Source organism: Nilaparvata lugens, chromosome 1, assembly GCF_014356525.2.
Source record: "Nilaparvata lugens isolate BPH chromosome 1, ASM1435652v1, whole genome shotgun sequence".
Lineage (NCBI taxonomy): Eukaryota > Metazoa > Arthropoda > Insecta > Hemiptera > Delphacidae > Nilaparvata > Nilaparvata lugens.
Genome location: NC_052504.1, coordinates 20,538,426 through 20,561,405, shown reverse-complemented (window position 1 = coordinate 20,561,405; position 22,980 = coordinate 20,538,426). Strand labels below are relative to the sequence as shown.

The window sequence follows — 22,980 nt, the reverse complement described above, 5'->3', positions numbered from 1 at the left end:
CCGCCCCGAAAGAATTTTTCTCGTCGGTATTATAATGTATTTTGGGGCGCTGAATTCTAATCATAAATTTGCTGACACATCAAAGGGCGGGCGGCTCCATCTCAGAAACACCCAAATTCTGGTACTTTTTCCTTCAATTTTTCCATTTTAACTCGAATACAGATTTTTTGAAAATTTAACTCGAAAACCAGAAATTGTAGAATCATGCGCTTCCACTCATTTTATTGGAAATTTTATTGACTTTGATTCTGAAGAAATGTTTTTTCTCGAAAATTCCGATGTTTCACCTGAGGTTTTCGAAGTAGAATATAAAAATTGGAAAGTCCCAAAATTTGTAGTTTTGTGTATGTTTAAGGGCGGAGCCCCCCTCTGGTGTGTCATCAAATCTCAAATTCAAATTCAGCGCCCCAAAATACATATAGAGACGATTCGGGGCTGTTTCCTGAAAAATAATCATTTGAATGGACTATACCTAGATTTTACTAGAGACTAGCTTCTTTGAATGCACTAATTAAAGCTGGTTAATTGGGGATAGAAAAAATATAATATCATTTGTAGCTTCATTTTAACAATTCATCTCTTGTCTTGCACTCTTACCAAATCCTTCTCCATATTGTCCTCTCAGACCTTATCTCGTATATTCAAATAATCTAACCACAAAACAGAATGCAAGCTCTGGATTTGCTATATTGATCATTGCTTCTAAGCTACATTCAATTCCATTGTTCATAATTTTTCTTGCTAATAATGCAGCATTGTTATTAATATGATGATTCTGTTTCACTAACATTAACTTCACATATCCATTCTACTCTACCTAGCCCATGATTAATGAATTATCTGTGATATAACTTAGTATTTGTATTCTACTAGAGAAACAGAGGCTTTGTTGAAACATTTTACTGTATATTAAAATATGAATGTTAATAAGATTATTTTAAACCTTATGGCCTAAATAGAAAGTCAAGTGTAGTGAGATTATTTTTGCTGGTCTCAACTATGTACAAGTTGATAATCCAAGCCTGAATTAATGCATCAACATTCCGATCAAAAAATATTACAACATCCTGATTTCACATGAAATTTATCCTTTTCACAAATAATTTAGTAATGCTTTGAATGACACAATCGGCATTGCTTGGTCTTCTGGTTTCCAACGAGAGCCGTAATAAGATTGAGCATGTTTTTACACAGGCGAATCGGCGAGTCCAGCCAAACCCAAAGAGATGATATTCGAACCCGACCAGAAAGTGCCTGGATTCTTTAACTGCAAGCTGTGTTCCAAGTCCGTACGTAGCAGATGGCATCACATCCAAACACATTTCTCTAGAAATCACAAATGCCCCTACTGTGGCAATGTCTACTCAAGAATAGATACATTGAAAAAGCATGCACGCAAAACACATAACCGAGATATTTCCACCTACATAAAAGAAGATCTGATCCCATCACTCTTTTCTCACGGCTTTCCCGCATTTTTGGCTGGACATCACAACACTTGATGGTCCGAATTTCTTGAAAATCAATTGCAATTTCTAGTTTCTTACACATCACAAGCTTATTTGTAACTGACACATTACATGCTTAGTCCTAATAATTGTTGATAGTTTCCCGATATATCTTTTTAAATGCCATCCATTCAACAAGAGACCACAAAAGTGGTAGCTTAAGCAATACCGCCTTTCTGTCCTATGTCAAAGCACAGTTTAAATTTGAAGGAATAGTCCAAAGAAACTTTCACATCACCTAGAATATCAAGTCCAAGTACTTTTTTTGAAAAAGTTGTCAATAGATCTTTCAACTTTGAGTTTTGTATTTCAGATTTTCCTTTGATATACGTTTGCCCTGTCTATGTAAAAAAAAGTCCCATCTTATTGTTATTTGAAGAAATATTATCTTGTGCTGAATTATATGTGTATATCTGAAATTGTGGAACTACCTGGTAGCTGTTTTACAATGAATGTTTTAACACCACAGATTATTGCCGTTTAAATATATTATAAAATATCTCGAAACCATTGAATTATAATGGATTATACTAACACGCTGTATGATAGGTATTTTAAGAACTAAATATACATATTTATTGGACATTTATATTTTTGGAGAATTTACTTGTAACAGTAATAATCGATTTTAGGAAGGAAGATTTTTGTGCTTTAAAATTGTATGCTAACCCATGCTAGCTGCTTACTAATCGTGAGACAAGGCTTGGTCACATACTGTGATTGATATTATGATAGTAGACTATATTTTTGTGATATTTAATAAACGATATACGTAATCAAGTACTTCATATTGATATTAATAATTATTTAGCATTAGCATTAATTGATTTTTATATTTCGATTATTTAGTAGTTTTTTTAATAGATAGATTTATTTTAGATTTAGAAGTGCGTGTGTATGATTTACTTGTATTGGAAAATTTTTCTTTTTTCTTCTTAATTTCTAATCGACTATTCAAGATCCACCAAAGTTACATCACATACCTGACATACCTTCAAAGTTACTTTTTAAACCGATACTTTTCTATAAACACGTTCATTGATCTTTATCCCGGAATCAATAGGTAAATTCTTTTTTGCATAAATGATTAGAGTACCTAGTTAAAATTGGTACTATTGTTTATAATGATGAATCATTATAAATTATTGTTTATAATGATTCACGAGTTGTAATCGTGCATCTCATAAGAATAGATGGTACAGTATCTAATAATTGGCAATAGAGCTCTATACTCATGGAGTATCTCATATTCCATCATTCCACTGAAAAAATATTATATACAGTAATATAATTATTTTTTTTTAATAATATATCCCTTTCAATATAGGCTACATCATCTTACTGATTTTATATTCGAATGGGCTTATCATTGTCGTTTACCTGCCTATTACATGGGAAACCATAGTTGGCAAGGTATTTTCCCCCTCTTTCTTGCAGCACACATCATTTAAGCAATATTATCTTTTAATGTGTTATCATTGTTACTGTTATAGTTATTGTTTTGTTGTATGTTGCCTTTTCTCATTGTATTTTTGTGTGTTGTGAATAAATTGAAATTGAATGGTGGTAGATTAAATATATAATTTCATCATTCCCACTAAAAAATATTCGACTATTTAATATTGATGAATTGAATCAATTATTTTTATACGCTTATTGTATTATTTCTTGCTTATTTTTAGTTACAGGCCTGAATATGTGAAAGGCACATTTTTCAAATGATAAATACACATAACTTTCCTTTAGAATTGATAGTTTTCAAAGCATATATGGATCTAAATGTAGTTTATTTTGAACTAGTTTCCAATACAGTATTATCATACACAACAGTGATGAATAAATTGTTGAATTCCTTATAATGTATTATTGAACCGATATTGAATGATTATTACTATTGTATTTGTGATGAATTATTTACTCGAATTGTAGGTTCAGATCGTAGGCGAGAAGAATTTTGTGATAATTTAATAAATAATTTTGTAATGCATTTTTATATCAAAAACGAAAAATTGTATTAATAATATTTCATTTGAATCTATGTGATGAATGGCATTAAGACCAGATTTTAGATTGTTATAGGTTATACAATCCTTATTGTATACTGTTGTTCTATGATCATGAAAATAATCACAACGAATAAATTTCACGTTTTAATGAATTATTTATTGAAAACTAAATTAATCTGATGCATTGATCTATAGCACAATATTATTTTATATTATGATAATCAGCCATTGTGTCCAATTGTCACTCTTGGCAATCTGAAGAACATCCAAAGCAGTTGGCTTTGAGTTACCAATAACTTGTTGAAAATCTTGAATTTATTCAAATAAATGAGCCTAAAATTAATAATTTTTATTTATCGAAATTGTATTTTTCGATTGGATTATTTAGAAACAAAATGACTGTATTTTGAGAAGTCTGAAAATGGTTTTATTGTTGTATATTTCTATGATTTTTTAATCTATGATCAATTCAACGTTCTTTAAAAATGTAAGTTAGACATTCAATTCTAATTCAACTCTTTAGGATTGCTTTAAAATTCACCAACCGAAGAAAAAAAATGAATCCATTGAAGAAATGCCCCATTGCTGATCTATATTTTATTACAATTATTATCTAGTCGGGTTATTTCAAACATAAATTAACTTGAATAAGTAGGAATGATTTATTATGGTGGATAAATTTGATCCTCATTTTTGCCGATTCTTAATATCTTAGTTTGATCTGGACAAGTAATTCGTACAAACAGGTGTTACTTGTTCATAGAATTATGGTGGCAGAAATGTGTTTTTGTTAAGTGTTGGTTCAAGTAGTATGGTTCATAAATACATGCCCCTCATTGGCTCTCAATAATTCAATCGTATTGTTTATAATCAACCCTATATTGATATTGATGTAACCCTAATAAAATATATTAGTCACTACCTACATTTGAAAAGAGTCGTTTGAAATGAAAAAAATGTTGACCAAACACAATTTTTGTAACGTTTGTAATGCGATTTTACCAAATAAGATTTATTGATCTCCTACATCACGATTACTTTCATTCAAAATTCTATTACAGCGTATATTTCATTTAATTGTTACTTTTTTCTGTTCTGCTAATTGTGGGTTTATCCAATTTTATTTCGAGTTGTCGATGTCGATCATAATTGTATAAAACATCATCAAGTATATCATACATGTAAGTGTAAACTACATTATTACAATAAAGAAATCATATACACGAGTTTGTAATCGATTGTATTATGGTAAGAAATAGCGAACTTACAATAATTGCGGAATTATTAGATGTACAGTTGTATAAACTGATGTTAATAAAGCTGTCTTGGTATTTTTATTGTGGGTTTCATTCAAGTTTTTGTTGTGTTTCCTTGACCTAATGTGTACTTTCCATCGGTCGAATTTTTTTACTTCTTCGTTTCTGATGTACTTCATCCATTTGGTTCTTTTGAATTGAATTAGAAATTAACATGTAACTGTTTCGAGTTACCCATGTAAATAAATTAAATCCGACGTTGAATGAATTTAAACCCTCTTGTGTCGTCTATCTCTGATCAAATGAGAATTATTTATAAGTTATCATTGGTTAACCCTATTTTTTATCACACTACCTTTTTTGGTGGGAAAGCTCTAATGTGTGTGCTATCACCTTGCGATGTTCAGGTACCACCTACGGGTAGAGTTCCATCATGACTATAAGGACTGCAATTAATCATTTAATTTATTTTGCTTATCAAATGAATATTCAGTATATCCTTCTTAATTAGATATCCTTCTCAAATAGACGCAAACGCTTATTATTTATAGGGAGTTATTCCTAAATCAACAAATAACTGTTAGTCCTTAGTTCTTGTGAAATGCATAATTGAATGAAAATACTAGAAAAATTTAAGGACATTGAAGAACACTCTGTAAGAGTCAGCTTGGAAACTTCACTTACCCGTTATCTCGTTCCTTGAAATGGAATGTGAGATCATTTGAAATTGTTTGAAGAGTATTACTGCTGACAAGCAATGATCAAACTTTACTGTCAAGGATTTGCAAAACCGATAATCGTTTCTAAACAACTGAATAATCTTTTTGATCAATAGAATGTCTTTACAGTATTCGATTGAAGTTTAATTTATTTAATTTTTGTAAGAATGTTATTTACAATTCTTTATTTCAAATATTTTAATCCTTCAACTTTAAAACTTCTTATGCATTAATAAATTAATGTTTACAATTACATGAATAATCAAGGCCTGATAAATAATGAGTACCGTAGCCTTGTTGAATCGTTAATATATTCATCTATATTATTTTTAGAACCTCTTTAATTATCCAATTAACATTAGTCTTTATAAGTGTGCTGGTATGATCATGTCTAAAATATTAAGTTGTGCGATCTTCACTTCAACCGTAAAGAAAAAGTTGTTAGTTGTGGTCGACTGATTTTAATTGATTGTACCCACTTGAAGGCAAGTATTAATTAAATAATTATGATATATAATATTCAATATCCAGTATAGATATTTTGTCTATCATTCACCAGGATATTTTAACTATTGAAAAGATGAGACGGTTATTTATTAAACTTGAACAAATCTCTGAAGATTGTGCAGAAGATGCTTGCTAGATAGCTCGATTCCAGTCAATATTACTTGACATTCAGCTAAAAGAAGATCACAAGTGATCTTCCTCTTCTCAGTTCATATACCGTAATATAACCGTATCAAATAATTATTATGGAAGGATATGTATGCTATTAAGCCATTTGAATGGATAGTTCCCATCTCATTTTTGATGAATAATTTACTAAATTATTCACATGATCCTTTTTTAAGGATCAAAAAATATAATGCATGTCATGAAATATAGACCTTATGATAGAGGGAATATTGATAGACCTCTAAAAATATGGTAAGATGTAAGATTAATAGTTATATCCTTTGAAACCGGAACAGGTGTGTACGCCTAATCCTGGAAAGAATAGGAAGATTTACATGATACTGAGGTACTCTGCGGGTTACTTTGTTACGCTATTAAATTTATTCAATGAACTAGATTCTATATAGAAAGTATGGTTCTATAGTAAAGTTACTAAAGCTAGAACTCTAATAACTAGAACCAGAATTCTAAAATAATAAATCCATTGAGTGCCATCTAAATCATCAGTAAACCGATCGAGAGTATTTTCTATAGTTATAAAAAATATCAAGAATTAGCTGTTCTATTATCAGTGCATACCAGAACGTGCATTCATTATAGCCTCTAATCTTGAAACTTGAATATGGTATTTTCCATTCTAAAAAATGAACGTTGACAAAAATAGTAGATATGTAGACTTGATGAATTATTATTTATCATTACTGATATCTTTCTGAAAGATTATTCCACCATAAGTTGGTACATAGTACGGTACATATGAGTAGTATGTAACCAGATTTGAAGTGGTATAATATCATTGAAGTTAGTAGCTATCAAGCTACTATAGTGAGGTCCACGTTATAATGACAGTATTTGTTCAACTTCGGTTTTGCTATCCTTGACTATCATTCGACAAAGCCGGTGGTAATATCCTTTTCTAGGTCCACAACGATGCCAATTATGTTTTTGACAGTGTAGAAATATAATTAATTAATGCAGAGAATCGGCATCGCTATTCTCCTATCTTTATCCACTGCCATTATAAAGTGGACCTCACTATAACAGCTATTAAGTGAGTTACTAATATAAAAAAAATACAACTGATGAAAATCATATCTTTATATGTTCATTTGTGAAACTTTCTTATATTGGTAATCATAGTCCCTACCGGTTCCTAGAAGAGCAACTCAGTATAACAACTTTTATCAACAAACCTTCTCGTCACAAATACATACGAGATTTGAACTCTTATTTGAAGAATACGAAGAAAAAATTCTTCAAACTCGTATTTGAAGAATTTGTTTGGATATCACAAATCCCTTCGCTTTTTACCCTAGGATCCGTGACACGTAAATTCAACATGTTATTCTCTCTGAAGAAGGGCTGCATAAGCATTTTTGGCTTGATAAATCATCTTGGGTGATCAACTCAGGTTTATTACTTTTGTAGGACTATTGTTAAACCTTTGAATAACTCGTTATTTGCCATTGAGAGCTTAATTGTAATGGATTTTCCAAAATAAATTCCATCCATCACGAAAATATTCTGATTCATTACTTTTGTACTGCATTTCAAGATTATAGATTCAATCAATAATTCAATCAAGATTACATCATTATACAAGTTAATTTATTATAACCAATCGGGCTGGTGTAGAAACTTATTCACAGATTAATCACGGTGTAAACATACTTGAATATTTGGTTTATTTATGACCTACTTTGGTTTCAATTTTTCGATTCGAATAGGCGACTGTATGGCAAATCCGAAGTTAGTCTTGGTAAATGTTCAACCATCATATTGTTCATTGTCTTGTTTCCTCAGATAGATTTATCTTTCAGGTTAATTATTAGTGAAGTTCGAGTATTCCTCACTCGTATTAATCTGACAAATACGAATGGTATTACTGAAGTTCAATATTGTAGCTGATACCTGATGCGTTTAGCTGGAGGTTTATTTTTGTTCTTATCGTTCTGTTGATTTCAATTTTCACAACTTCTTCATGTTGTCTGTTATGGTAGAAATTTGATGAAACTAGTTGCACTTTCTTCTATTTGAGTAGATTTGTCGTATGATTGCATGGTGTAGTCTTGATTGCAAGTTTAATAAGTCTGTTGGTAGTTGTTGCGAATGCGAATCCATTCAGCAGAATTGCACCATAATTGTGGTGGTCCATTTGTCACTGGACGAGGCGCTGAATCGTGTTTTCTTGTTTATTTTCAGAGTTGCTAATCTCTTACCCGGTCACGGAGGTGCTCACTTCGATATTTGATAACATGTCTCAAGGTCTGGCCAGGTGTAAAATTTGTGGCCGCGTCGTGCTAGATATGGAAAAGCATTACAAACTGCACAGCTCTCAAGTGCACCATTGTCCCTACTGTCCTCTAGTACTCACTCGGGCTGATAATCTCAGGCGACACATAAGGATCAAACACAAAAAAGAAAATCCACCAAAATCAAAGAAAAAATCGTTAAAGTAAATTACTAATATAAATACAGGCTGTGTAAATTCTTGATGAATGCCTTCTATCAATACTATTCTATTATAGGAAGTTATGGATTTTTTTATTGTTTGTAATGAAATAGTGAATGATTCAGGTATTTGTTACTTTCTTTTTAATTTGTTGTTGTTTACTCTCTCCATTATGAAGTCAGGTAGGGTACATCTCAAAGAAATCGTCAATGTATACCGATTTGCATCAAGAGTTTTTACTTTTACCTTCTATCAAAGTGCTCAGATTGAATTTTATGTAGCCTTGCAACAAATTGTAATTTTGTGACCCAATTTTTAACCTTCCGTTACACGCGGTGATCTGAGATCATTTCACTCAAATCATAATTTATGATTGTTAATGATTAAATATCATACCGTAGTTGAAATATGATTCAAGTAAAGTTTCAAAGCTTGAAATAACAACTTCTCTCAGTGGTGTGGTATAATTTCAGAACATGCGTACCGTATATTGAGTGACCTGTGAAATCAAAACTCACGTTTATTGCAGGAAATACAAGTTAAAGTAATCAAAACTGAGCAATATACTATTTTAGCCGAGTGATAAAATCAAATAATTTTTGAGGTTATATGTAGTTCTCAAATCTCATGATCTCTTGAAATAAAAATCACTTGAAAAATTACTCAATATGATGAATAACAATAAAAACATGACTAATCTATTCCTCAGGAAGGTACTGATACATTGGACTTTATGCTGCTACCCATGGTGTTGAGGGGGGGGGGGGTAAAAACCCAAAATATCCCTTTCTGGTCTCTCAGAACAGCCGCGTTTAATGGTCTTTAAAATTTCATTTTCCTAATGAGCATCATAATTATTTCGTGAGGAGTTTTTACTCATATGTTAACCTTTAAGGATTCATCTCGAAAGCTTCACTATTATAAATCTGTTATAGAATGGATAATTCTACATTTTTGCTCTCTATGCACTGCGTCCAATTCTTTTCACGTTAAATAATATTGATATCATTCCGCGATTATTTTACACGGTCAAGTTTCTTAACATTCCTAATCAAAATCTAATTTCTTAACATGTTACATTCAATGTAGTTAGTACTTTATTGTAAATTGTATTACAATCCTCGAATAAATATATTACAGTATTATACTAATACCTCCAACAGTATTCCATGTTTTTTGATGATTACCTTATTAATATGTATAATATAAGTTTTTCAATTTTTTTCTATTGATAAAAATGAAAGTTCTGTTCATGAGTTTATTAATTTTCATCGTTAACTGTACAGTTTACCAGCATGCTAGAATTGTTCCACTAATCATTATGTTGAGTTCTTTACTCTACCTCTATTGAACAAGGGTTTGTGTTGAAAACTTGTTTTTGCAAGATAGTTAGGAGAGATACAGTATTTAATCTTCGTTTACATTCATTCAAACTCGCATTTGAATTATTTGAAGTGGAAAACGAAATTTAAATTATTTTAATTAAATAAAATTTTATTCAGTTAGTAATTATAAGTTATATCAAATAGTTGAAGATTTTAAACGAAAATAGGCCTAGGATTAATGAATCATATCAGTAAACACCGAATAAAATCATTTTCAATGGATGAACAGCATAATTTGCATTTCCCGTCTTAGATAGATTAATAAAGTTGAAAATCTTGATAACTTATTCAGAATTCATTCCTTGTAAATTTTATAGTAAATTAGTAGTCTATATGCAGAAAAATATAGTCCGGTTAGATTGTTGGCTATCACAGCCATCTTATTTCCAAAAATTGAAATATCTGAAATTTTATTTACAAAATGTTTATCAAACTGATATTATACTACTTCTACTCGATACACTCCCATCAGTCCTGAGAAAATGACAGCAAATGATTTATTATTGTTGTAGTAAACTCTATAAAGAAACAGTAATTATTATTATAATATAATAATTATTATTACTGTGTTCTTATTACTCATATGCCATATCGTAATACTTGAGAAATTCATCTTCAAAAGAACAATTTATTTAGCTGTAAAAATTTGAATACAGTAGTACACTTCACAAAAACATGAATAAAATTTACCGTGAAGATTTTCCAGGTTTTAAGTTTGAAACATTCTTCAAAGTTATTGTGATTGTAACAAATAGTCTAGCAATGAGTGTATGTATATATTGAGCGTATAATGGGTGATGTATTTAGCAAATCTTGTTAACCCGCTTTTCTTCCAAGGTTTCTTAGTTAGACGTGGAGCTAAAAAGTATGGCTGAATAACTTCCTAGTACTGCTATCAAATGATTTTAGATTTAAGCCTAATTGAAATTCATTGTACATATTATATAGAAATTGTATAGAGAATATTTGGATGAAAAATTGAATCAATTAGAACTTTGAATACGATTTTTTGTAACTGTAATCAAGCTAATGAATATCTATTGTAATGATGAATCTACCTCCAAATTTATCATTGATGTTGAACAACCTATATTCTGATTGATGATATCATTATCAACCAATAGAGAAATAGTTCTCCTAATGTAATGTGTGCTTTACTATTTCACATTACCATAAATTAACATCTAACTTTCAATTCCTTGAAGTTTGTAATAACTAGTTGAATAAAAGACTGACTAACATTAATAATTATTCCGTATCTTTTCATGTCCTCATAAAAGCTTACTCTTCATTACCAAAAAATAATAATTATATGATTGAATATTCTCTTATCTAGTTTACAAGAGCCACTAATTTTTTATACTCAAATATATTTTTTTTCATGATGTCAATGTCTGCTGTTCATATTTTCTCATTCAGTGATACCTAGATCTGAATTTGTTGAATGATAATATTATGATCTATTATCAGTGTATTTTAGTAACTACCTATTGTTATGTAAAGTTTTCATTTTTGTTACGTACTCTTTGTTTATCAGTATGTAGGCTATTCAATTTTTAATTTTATAAAATGTGTATTTTACTGTAATAAAGTATTTTGAGACTGAAATTGTTTATTTCTTTCTCCTAGGGTGGAAGCATAAGATTCTCCTCTGTATGATCATCCTACAAAATTTGATGGAATATTAGTGAGAAATGATTCCCCAATATTTAGAAACAATAAATTAGAAATGTTTTCCAATTATTTTTTGTTATTCCTGTATTTTAATTTGGTGATTGAGTTTTTATGAGCAATAAATTATGGTGAAAATTGAACCAACTACATAATATTCATAGTAATCTGCTGGTTGAATTTTGATGAGACTTGAATGTTTTTACAGATTTAACACTTATGATTTAATATATTATGATGAATATATTATCATCATTGAATTGTATGGAAGATATGTTCATTCTCTAAATGGAAGAGACATCATTCCCCAGGATTCGAAAGAAATATCGCTTGTAATAGATTGATGCTCTATAATGTTGGATTGGAACCATTACCTAATTTTATGTTTTCAAACTGAAGTCTCTTAATTTTTAAGCTGCTATATTATCAGTTCTATGATTCAACCAGGCCTTAGTCCAATTCTTGGTGTGTCGTTCATAACCATTTCATAGAAAATTATAGTGAGGTCCACGATATGATGGCAGTATTTGATCTTGCTATCCTTGTCTATCATTCGACAAAGCAAATAGTGCTATCTTTTCTAGCTCCGCAACGTTACCAGATCGTTTTTAACAATGTAAAAATATAATTAATCAACAGAATATTCAATCCTAATTCTGAGAATGTTTGATTTTATCATTGAAAAAATATTTTTTCGACGAATAAAATATAATTGATTATTTTAAACAAGAATGAACAGTTGATATTACTCTTCAATTTTTCCCTCTATTACGATCTGCTTGTTAATGATCACTTTCAAGTACTTAAATTACGATATAGCAGTCTGATTTTTATGATTAAAAGCTATTGAAATTAATTATTATTTTGTTGGATCTATTCATAATTCGGAGAAATCTAAATACTGTAACTTGAGCAATAATTGAAAATAAATGTCCAGTCTATAATTTTCAACAAACCAACATTATAGAATAATTAATTGACTGGAAAAATATGAATAATAGTAGAGGAATTAGCTTCTACTCACGTTTGGGGAGCGCTTTCGGACGCTGGGTCCTTTTTTAACAGTGTAATAGCTTTTAATCATAGAAATAGACAGCTATGTCGTAATGTAAGTATTTGAAAGTTAATATTGCATCAGATATACTGGTATCAGCTATCCTCTATAACAATGTAGGCTCAAGATATATTAAGATTATTTGGACCTCTACTATTATTCATATTTTTCCAGTCAATTAATTATTCTATAATGTTGGTTTGTTGAAAACGACAGGCTGGAAATTTATTTTCAATTATTGCTCAAGTTACAGTATTGAGGTTTCTCCGAATTATGAATAGATCCAACAAAATAATAATCAATTTCATTTCATTTCTTCGTCTCACTCTTGTTCTTGGGGCTTTACTCAATGAAAATTATTTCTCTTGGAGCTTGATGGGAAATAACCATTATTAGTAGGCTCCATAATATTCTAAGATACAGATGTATGGATTCATCATGTAAGGATTTTGTTGATGCTGCAAAAGACTTGGGTCCGTGCGGTATTTCATTAGGATGCCAATTGTGCCCAAGCGGTGGCCGGGCTGGCAACCTGAGTGTGACACCAGCAAGACCCAAAAACATGATGTCCGGTCAATAAATTCCGGTGTCCCGGCTGGTGGCCCTAGTTTAATGAATTCTATAAGAACCAATGCTTCGCGACTCGCTCGGACACTACTCTTGATGACCTAACGTAATATGGGCCTTTGTTTAGTAATACTAGGAATATTAACTTTAGTCCGTGCAAATCTTAGTTTGCAGCACAGAGCTGTATGATTAATTTTATTTTAATAGAACAATAAGAGCACAAAGTTTCCGTTTTTATGCTGATTCTATCAAAAAGACCTACCCTCTCTTTTTCACTTTTTCTCTCACACAATGATTTCACAGGCTCTTTCGATTCTGTGAAATCTGGAAGCGCTAAATTCCATAACATTAATTATTTTGTTGTAGTGGGTGACTTTAATATAAATGTAATCGATTCTGCTGCTAGGGAAACAATTGATTTCAGAAACACCTTAAGATCAAATGACTTACACCTGACCAACTTTGCAACCAATGCTGCAAAGAAAGGTTTGCACTGACTATAATATAAGGTTTGGTTAAGGTTAAAGGGTTGAGCTCTGTTATAGTTTGGATAGTACAAATTGTCAACTACCAAAACCAAAATACCAAAATTCATTTAATTTATTCACACACAAACAAGATAAATACAAATGAACAAATGCAAAACAAACAACAACAAACACAAAAACAAAATAGAAGAATAGTGGTGCAAAAAATGTGGAGACCTAAATAATCTTAACTAATTTGTATTTCTCTGTGGAATTTTTCATTGAGAGGAATCTGTTGGTATTTCAGGTGGAAGTTGTTGTTTTTGTTGCTTACAAATTAGTGACAATTGACTGTACGTTTTTCAGGTTCGAAAGCGTGGCACATGCGTCTGACATTCGACCGTCTGCCCGGCTTCTCGAATCTGCACCGCTGCAAGCTCTGCGGCAAGGTGGTCACACACATCAGGAATCATTATCACGTGCATTATCCAGGCAGATTTGTGTGTCCGATCTGTCGCGCCACGTACACGCGCAGTGACAATCTGCGCACGCACTGCCGGTACAAGCACCCCTGCTCCGACCTGCTCAACCCCTTCCTCGCCACTCCGCCCTCCAGAGACTCATCCTCCTCAGCCGATAAGCAAGAGGTTTCTCCTTGCGATTGATGCAACCAGCCCACTTCATCCAATCATGAATTGAGAAGTTCATTCACTGATCAACCCGCTGGTGGGAGCTATATAATATCACTTTCTGCATGATGTACCTGTACATCGCTCTATTGAGGTGATCACACATCCCCCTGGAGGAAGCTATATGTAATATTAATTAGTGCATGATGTAAGATGAGGAGTCTCTAGACCGTTTCAGTATTGTACTGAAAATCTGTTGATTATCAAAATTGTGTGCTTCCAGTTCATTTTCTGAGAACCAATCTATGAACACATTTTTCTATTGTATTTTCCCGAATTTCCCAGATGCAATAATTACTATCCAAAGACTGATGTTGCCCTAAAGTGCCTAAAACGTTTCTATCGTAAATTATATTGAGAAAATCTATGAAATTGAAATATCACTGTTAAAATATATTATGTTTAAAGATTGTATAATTATTGAAAAGATAATATAAGTATTAGCATACATGAAGATATGATTTTATTATTTCTAATTGATTATTTGGAATTTTAACAAAAATTCCAGATAGGTATTTCTTTGTTTCGATTTTAATAATGATGTTTATCATAAAGTGCCTTCTAACTTATAAACAATTCACATTATTTCTATGCACTAAACTTCTTGTTAGAGAATCTTATTTTGTTGAGTCTTTTTCTATTTTATTATGATGAATCATAATATGTTACATCCTTGTTATATTTTATAAATTGTACTATAATAGAAATAATATTAATTTATTGTCGGTGTCTAGTTAAGCTCTGTTATAGTGTAGATAGTACAAATTGTTAACTATTTCTTATTTCTCCGTAGAATTTAATTATTTGTTGACTATAATTTTACAATTTCTATACCAAATATGTATGATTAATGTGACTCAGTATAGTATTCATTACTTATGCACAAATGTTTTAACATGAATGTAGAAAATCAATTCTACCAACTAGATTTCTGAAGAATCTTCAGAATATAATATTGTCTTCCGCAATGTTCAACGTACAAATCATCTTCAAATTGTAGAAAGGTCTACTGTCCGTTCTTTAGCTGAGATAAAATAAGCTGAGCTGTATTCTTATTTCTAACGTCAATTATTGATTATCATCAATAATTTGAAATTAATTGTAGCATCAATAATTTGAAATTAATATTGTAACATGTCAGAGTTGAAAATTGCAATACTATACAAGATATAGCCTACCAATTTGTTAATTTAGAAAGCTCTGTCCGTTCTCTAAGTGGGATAGGATAGAGTAAGCTGTACTCTTTGACATTGATTATCATCAATAATTTTACATTATTTGAAACATTTCGGAAATAGAAATTTTAAGTTATACTCTAAAAGATATATCAATTTGGTAATTCCCAAATTATCAATTTCCCATAACATGTAGCTATTTGATAATGTGACCATGAGAGTTCTGAATCGTGATACATTTATGGTCATACGATCAAAAGTATTTGCACATCATTATCATCATCCTAGTGATCAGTTTTGAATGATGGTTATTCTAGTACAGCGTCTCAATTATTCTAATTAATGCTTGTAATCAGAACAAAATATTCCCTTAACTTGATAAACTTACCACTCACTTACCAAGCAAGTTAAATAGATTCTGTCTCCATTATCAACTTATTTGAACGATAGAATAATTATATGAATCGAATTAAATTTTTCTTCAAGTCAGTGCTAGGATAACTTGGGTCTTGCAATTGCAATAATTTATTAGTCATTTCAATACGAACATTTCCAATATCATAACAAATAATTGAATAAAATATTCTGTTAATATCAATTTGGAGAATGTATTTTGATAATATTGATCTACTGTCGTATTTCAAAATAGTAGTAGGCTAGTTTAAATTACAGTTTATGTAATAATTCAATCACTGTTATGTTTATCATAAAAACATGTATCATAAACGTTTCAAGTCCTCCTAAAAGACTCTAAATTTTCAACCATAACAAGTAGTGCAATTCATTATGCATACCGGTACCATAAATTTACTCGTTACAAACGAGTTGAACTTTATTAATACTTTGACAAAGCCTATATTATTGACCAAACTCAATACTGTATTTCCGCTGTTGAACTGCAGGAAATTATTTTTTATATAACTCTCATTAAAATAATTGATTTTATGTTCTCAGTAAAAATTAAGGCTTATTAAATAGTGATAATTAACAAAGAGTAGATGTTTTCTCCAAAAGGGTACTAATATATTAGATTAGAAAGAAGGTTGTTGAAGTATTTTAAGTTCATAAATATAGACACTTATTTATGGAGAATTTTTTTAAACTTATATGAAGTTTTCACTGTCTAATTATAAAAATAATTCTACAATAGAGTAGAACAAATCTGATCTGTTATTCTCTATTTTTTTACAAAATTATATTCGGATAGGGGTTTGATATATTGATAAATTATCAGATTGAAAAATAAAACACTTTAAAATTATGTTTTGATTGAAATGGTAAGTACCTTTATGTTAATGAATTATGCTCCAAACACTAATATGAAATATTAGAGTGAACGAGATTGAACTTGAAACCCATAAATCTATTAATTACATGAAATATTTTATGTAAATGTGCAAGTTGTTTGCTTTGTTTAACTTATGAAAGTCATCACTGTGAAGCAATATTATTCATACTATCACTAATATTTTATTCAAATCCTTGTCTTTTATTGATATCTGCTGTATCAATATCTTTATTTTATTCATATTCCATAAAACAAAACATTTACAGTCTCGAACAAACTCGTATATTTGCGAATAACATTATCGAATACAATCACTTTTATACCAAGATTATTCAATTGTACCTACTGGAAAAATTGATATTATAATATTTATATATTCAATGAATATATCCATGTGTGATGGTTGATTTATCTCTACTTTTCTGTATAAAAGTGATTTCTTCCTGTATAGACACGTCTGGTTAACTGGTCTTCCTGAAATATATTCATTGGAGCTTCGCATACATAAAAGACTGAAATAGAATAAACTAATTGTATTTATAAATCGCATGACAGGAATAACGTGTTTTTATTATTCCTTGATGTATTTCAGATGCAAATTTTCTCCCAATTCTCCACTTGATATTAATATATTCTTAAAACTTTTAGATCCTTATGCAAGGGACATGAACTCTTCACCCATATGAACTGAGATGCTCCAGTTGAGATTGAATTTGAAGTTTTTCTATTCAAAGAATTAATCAATTACATTCAATGTGATAAATAATTATTCATGTGCAATAAAATAATTCAATAATATTGTTAAAATATGTATACAGATTATATTTTCTGCTGTGTTTATGTAAATTAACATATATTTATCAACGTAACTGTACCAAATTTGGTCTTTATTATAACTATTGTTAAGGTTTAAATTTATATAATATTCGATGAAATAAATTTTATAATTATTATTTATATTAATATAACTAATTTATTTTCTCTTTCCGAAGAGGATATACCCAAAAATATCCATTCATCATATTTGCTTCCCAAAAACAACTGATGACATCAATTTACCTAGAATACAATATAATCTAGATTACAATGTATTCTAGGTACCTTGGTTGGCATGTTTTAAGATAATATTTGTTTCTAAATCGCATTGCAGAAGGTCAATATCACTATATTGACTTGAAGTGAAACATAAACGGCAACGCAACGTGTGGTTTATTTTAGTTTGTGTTTTACAAAAAAGTTTAGTTTAGTTGTTGCCCGTTGTTTATGAGTAGGACTGTTACAACCTATATGAATTTTAATTTTATCTTTGGATTTAGACGTTTCAAATATTATCAAGCATTGTTTGATTTTGAAGTGATTTTTTTTAGAGAAGAAGAAACTGAACTGAACGGAGCTCTTTTATATTGACCATAATTGCATGCGCATCGCGTCTTTCCGCATTTGGTGTGCATTCATCCTAATCTAGGACATAGAAAATGGATGAGAGTTTTTAATTAATCTATTGATTGAGATATGAATAATTCTTGATCCAAGCCTACGCCAGTTTATGTTTAATCAGATTCGAGTATTCTCTTCTCTTTTTGTTTGCCAGACCAGTATTTTCTCCAACTCAATAATAGTGAAAAAGCTACAAACTTGAAATTTTAAAATTAGAAAACTTGGAGTAATTTCAATGCAGAATGGAGAGGATAATTGAATAAACATAGCACAGTACAAATAGTAAGGTTTATTTTAGGCCTTTTCAGGTGAAGTTGATTCGACAAATTTGAAATTCTATTTACAGTTTTATAATTGGATCTACTACATTCAATTATGTATAAATTTTACATGGAAGAATTTTATTTACAAATAGAATTGCACATTCAACTACTTACAAATAATCAATATTGCTTTTTCACTGTTCGCACACCAAATAAAAAGAAAATCACACAAATTGAGAGAGAGAATTTTAATATTAGTACGGTATTGAAATTTGTGAAATACATGGAAACTATTTCAATTTTCGGGATGCCAAAGTAGACCATATTTGGAATAACATTTCAAAATTCTGTATTTAATTTCCTGAATTCTTCAAGTTGTATAGTTAGAATTTTCACAATAGATATCCATTTCATCTCTATTCTTTGACTATACAGAAACAATATGGTCTTCTAAAGTCACTGGTTTTTGTAAAATCTGAAATACTTGTTTTGTCACATTTGATCTTGAAATATCAATTTGATATATGAACGGCGTTTCTGTAATGCTGTTATATTGTGGAAACACACAATATATTATTTCAGATTATTGCACTGAATTCCTCCTTTGACAATATTTTTATGGTTCCCACATACTTATAAGATTTCTCAACTTGAATCACCACTATTGAATTGGATACCCGTGAATATGAATTTCATTCTCATATAATAGACGCCACTCATTAACCTTTTGAAAATTTTCTTGTACGATAACGCTATTCTTCCAGGTTTGTTTTAAAATTGCTTCACATCGATAGTTTTAATTTTGTGAAGTTTTGAAAATGAAGGTTTCAGGATGACATCAAGTTATAAGAAAACTCATATAATTATTTTTCTCTCATTTTCCATTCAATATTCGTATACATCACTTGAACTCATTTATTAGGTGCTGTGTTGCCACTTCATTAATCTGTTTCCACTCTGATTAGCTCCCACATACCTTGAGGCAAATCAATGTAGTTCAATTGAAAATATTATACTCACATTCCTGAACATTTTCCTGCTATTAAGCCTATTCCCTGCCAGACAGCTTTTCATCTTTCAATCTCTGCTATTAATACTATCACAGTTTCTCCATAATTAAATAAACTCATTCAAGAATCACAGTAACTCCATTGTCAACTTTACTTCACACACCTAAGAATTATTGTACATAGAATCTCCAATTAGTGTAAAACATTATAAAAAGTGCAAATTATCAGATCTACTGGATTTGTAGATACAAACTCACACATAGATTCACTATGAACCAGAGTCATACCTATTGTATGTCAAGTTATGTACATTTGTATAGGTGAGACCAACAATCATCAAAAACCACAGCCACTTATTGTATAAAATATTTCATGATAACAAAATATAAATGCTCCTTTATCATCTGGTTTCAAATAGCCTAGAACTAATAAATTATCTCACCCTATAACATTCAAATAATACGCAGACTGTCCCATAAAATCATGTCTCCAGAACCCCAAAGCTGGCAGAATAAATATTTTCATTAGAAAAAACTCTCCCAATGATTTTGAAATGTATCAGCAATTGTTAAGTCTTATTCAAATGAGTTTATAACAGTTCTTGAAAAACAACATATTTCGTTGAAATGTTGAGGCTTTCATGTAAAGTCTTTGCATCAATTCAATGAAATCCTTGGCAATATTGTCAGTGTGTATTTATCAATAATTATATATATTATAAACAATTGGGCTACAAATGTTATTCAAGTTAACTAGATTATTTCTCAGTGTTTGAACGGGTATCTTGATAAAAATGAAATTCTTCAGAAAACTGGTTTTATTTTTTGAAGATGAAGTGCTCTCTACTGTAACCCAAAAGTAAGGGTTGCACCCAAACCTAATCCGACACTGAATGATACATTTTCTTTTTGTTTCAACTAGTACCTAGTAGAATACCGTTTTGGTCGGTCCTGGGATCCAGATTTTTTGGGACACTGTACAAAGTATAAGCCGTATTTAAAATACTATTATTTACAAATGGAAACACATTATAATATTTATTTTTCAACATACATCATAGAAGAGAAGATGGCTTTTATACAACTAACATTATTTAAACTTTCAACAGTCAATATTAAAGGGAGAGACAAAGAGATACTACTTAATTATTTCGACTTACATGCTAATTTCTCATTTATTCAAAAATAATTCGTGGAAAACTGTTATCAATTTTAAGTGCCGTGCAGCATTATTGAAATGCTCTCACACAATTTGAAGTTTTCCATGTCCAACATAGGCCTGAAGTAATATTACAATCATGTTCCTAACATCAAATAACAACTTCCAAAACTACTGATTCTTTTCAATATGTCATTTGAACATAGGTACTGTATTGCATCTTACTAGGTAGAACAAATTAATTTTTTCATATTGATCATTTCAGAAAGGGTACATCAATGAATTATATTTTCTTATTTTAAAAGAGTTGCAATAAATATAACAATTTTCATACTTATTCAAATTGACTAGAAAGAATACTAGTAAGAGCAGACCTGACTAGATAGAGTATATAAATGACTAGAATTTTATTGCTGAAGGATACAAGGCGATAGGATATTTTATTAGCAGGCTGAAAAAGTTCAACAGAATCTGATAACTGGAAAATTCATCCAGCCTACACAATAAATAACTTACTATCCTAAAATTGAAGACAGATTAATCAAGCTATCTTGAATTATAGAAGGTTTGATGTGAGGTAGAATAGGCAGGCCTAATGAACTTGACCTTTTGGAATAATTTATCAAGTTGCACTTTTCCATGACTAGCCAACATTACTTAGGTATGTTTGGTTGATCAAATACGAAACATTTGATGGTATACTAATACATTTTACTCACTCAGCCCGGTTGGTCTAGTGTTCTGGGACGTTATAACCATCACCTAGAACCAACAACTGTGTGTGTGTGTGTGGTCCGTGAGTTCGAATCCCGTTTATAGACATTGACATTTGATCATCTCAACGCACTCATTCCATTACCATTAGAAGAAAAATATTGGTGCAATCATGAACTCTCAATCATCTCTCAGAACTTCTCAAGTGCACTCAAAGCTTACAAGTATTTTTATGTTGTTTCAATGTTGCAGCAGTCTATTAACAGCCATGACCACCATTTTTCGTATAAATAGTTTTTTGAAATTGATGTTGCTTTCCATGACGAAACACTATCCTATATAATAACTTTTTTTGTAGTTCAAAAACTGTGTTACTTGTAAATATTTGAAAAAAAACATTTACTATTCTTTGAGTATTGAGGAATGCATTTCACTCCTGAAGAGGAGCTTCATTAGCCTCTCAGCCTCATCAGGCTGATGAAGCTCCTCTTCAGGAGTGAAATGCATTCCTCAATACTCCAAGAATAGTAAGTGTTATTTCAAATATTTACAAGTAACACAGTGTCTCAACTACAACAAATTTTTTTTTCAAAACCAAGTAAAACCCCTTCTCAAGTGGAACCAAAGTTGGCGAAAATATGATTGTTTTTCGGAAAAAGGTTATTTTCTCATTTACTGTACTTCAAGAAGAAGAATGATAATTTTGCGATTCATTACGTATTGACAGAATCATCAAATTCATTACGGTAGTTATTCTGTTGAACTAAGTAAAAACTTCCGTCTTCAAAAATAACATGCTGGAATTAAAATATTATTGATCTATCTGGAAAAAATTAAAGGGAAAATGGAAAGTATAAACTTGAAATATTATGGAACATTACTCATATGATAATAATTGCGAAGGAAGACAGAGAATTTTATTTTGAAAGTAGGAACTATCTAAACTAGCATGCACAATTTGCTTTTTGTTTTGTGGGGATGAGTGGTGACGGTAGTGGTTTGAGGTTGGGGAGGGGCGGTGGCCCAACTCTTGCTCTCGCTGATGGCGGGTGCGTGGGCATGCGCTTGGGTAGCAGTGGGTGACGTGGGCTCATCTTCAGGCGGCCGCGTCGTGTTGTACATGGAGCGACTGAGCCGAGCGCGAACTGATTTTCCCAGGTGTTTGGTTCGCCTCAAACTCGTGAATCTCGCCGTTACCGACCCGTTGTTTGTTCTCTGTGCAGTTTTGGTCGATGTTGGATTTGTTTGATCGGTTGGCACACTTGGCTGAAAAAATTGGATATCGATCATGGAAATAATTATTGTAATACCGGGCAATTATAATCACCTATGATAATATAATAAAAGAAAAAATTGGCTTATAAATGTAGGGGATATGAATTTTATGAATGACGCATCATCAAGTCTGAACTAATGGACTGATTAACTTGAAATTATGCATAAAGGGAAGAATCGGAGTGGATAGGAATTTCACGAATATCACGAA

At 30.8% G+C, this 22,980-nt stretch overlaps 2 protein-coding genes across 6 annotated transcripts in view; one reads left to right on the top strand and one right to left on the bottom strand.

Moving 5' to 3' along the window:
• Positions 1–17,869, top strand: part of LOC111045808 (longitudinals lacking protein, isoforms H/M/V) — a 49,727-nt gene extending 31,858 nt beyond the window's left edge. The window contains exon 5 of one of the 3 annotated variants that reach the window (XM_022331278.2): positions 14,127–17,869. In XM_022331278.2, the coding sequence (XP_022186970.2) occupies positions 14,127–14,425 (299 nt within the window). In that variant the 3' untranslated portion in view covers positions 14,426–17,869. Of the gene's footprint in view, positions 1–1,194; positions 4,852–8,366; positions 11,605–14,126 lie in introns of those variants that run through there. The other 2 variants (XM_022331279.2, XM_022331277.2) reach the window with 2 other exon arrangements.
• Positions 17,870–18,618: 749 nt separating this feature from the next.
• LOC111048284 (cGMP-specific 3',5'-cyclic phosphodiesterase) overlaps positions 18,619–22,980 on the bottom strand; it is a 77,683-nt gene continuing 73,321 nt past the window's right edge. For all 3 annotated transcript variants that reach the window (XM_039421618.1, XM_039421631.1, XM_039421622.1), the window contains one exon: positions 18,619–22,760. In XM_039421618.1, coding sequence (XP_039277552.1) covers positions 22,434–22,760 — 327 coding nt within the window. In that variant the 3' untranslated portion in view covers positions 18,619–22,433. The remainder of the gene's footprint in view (positions 22,761–22,980) is intronic.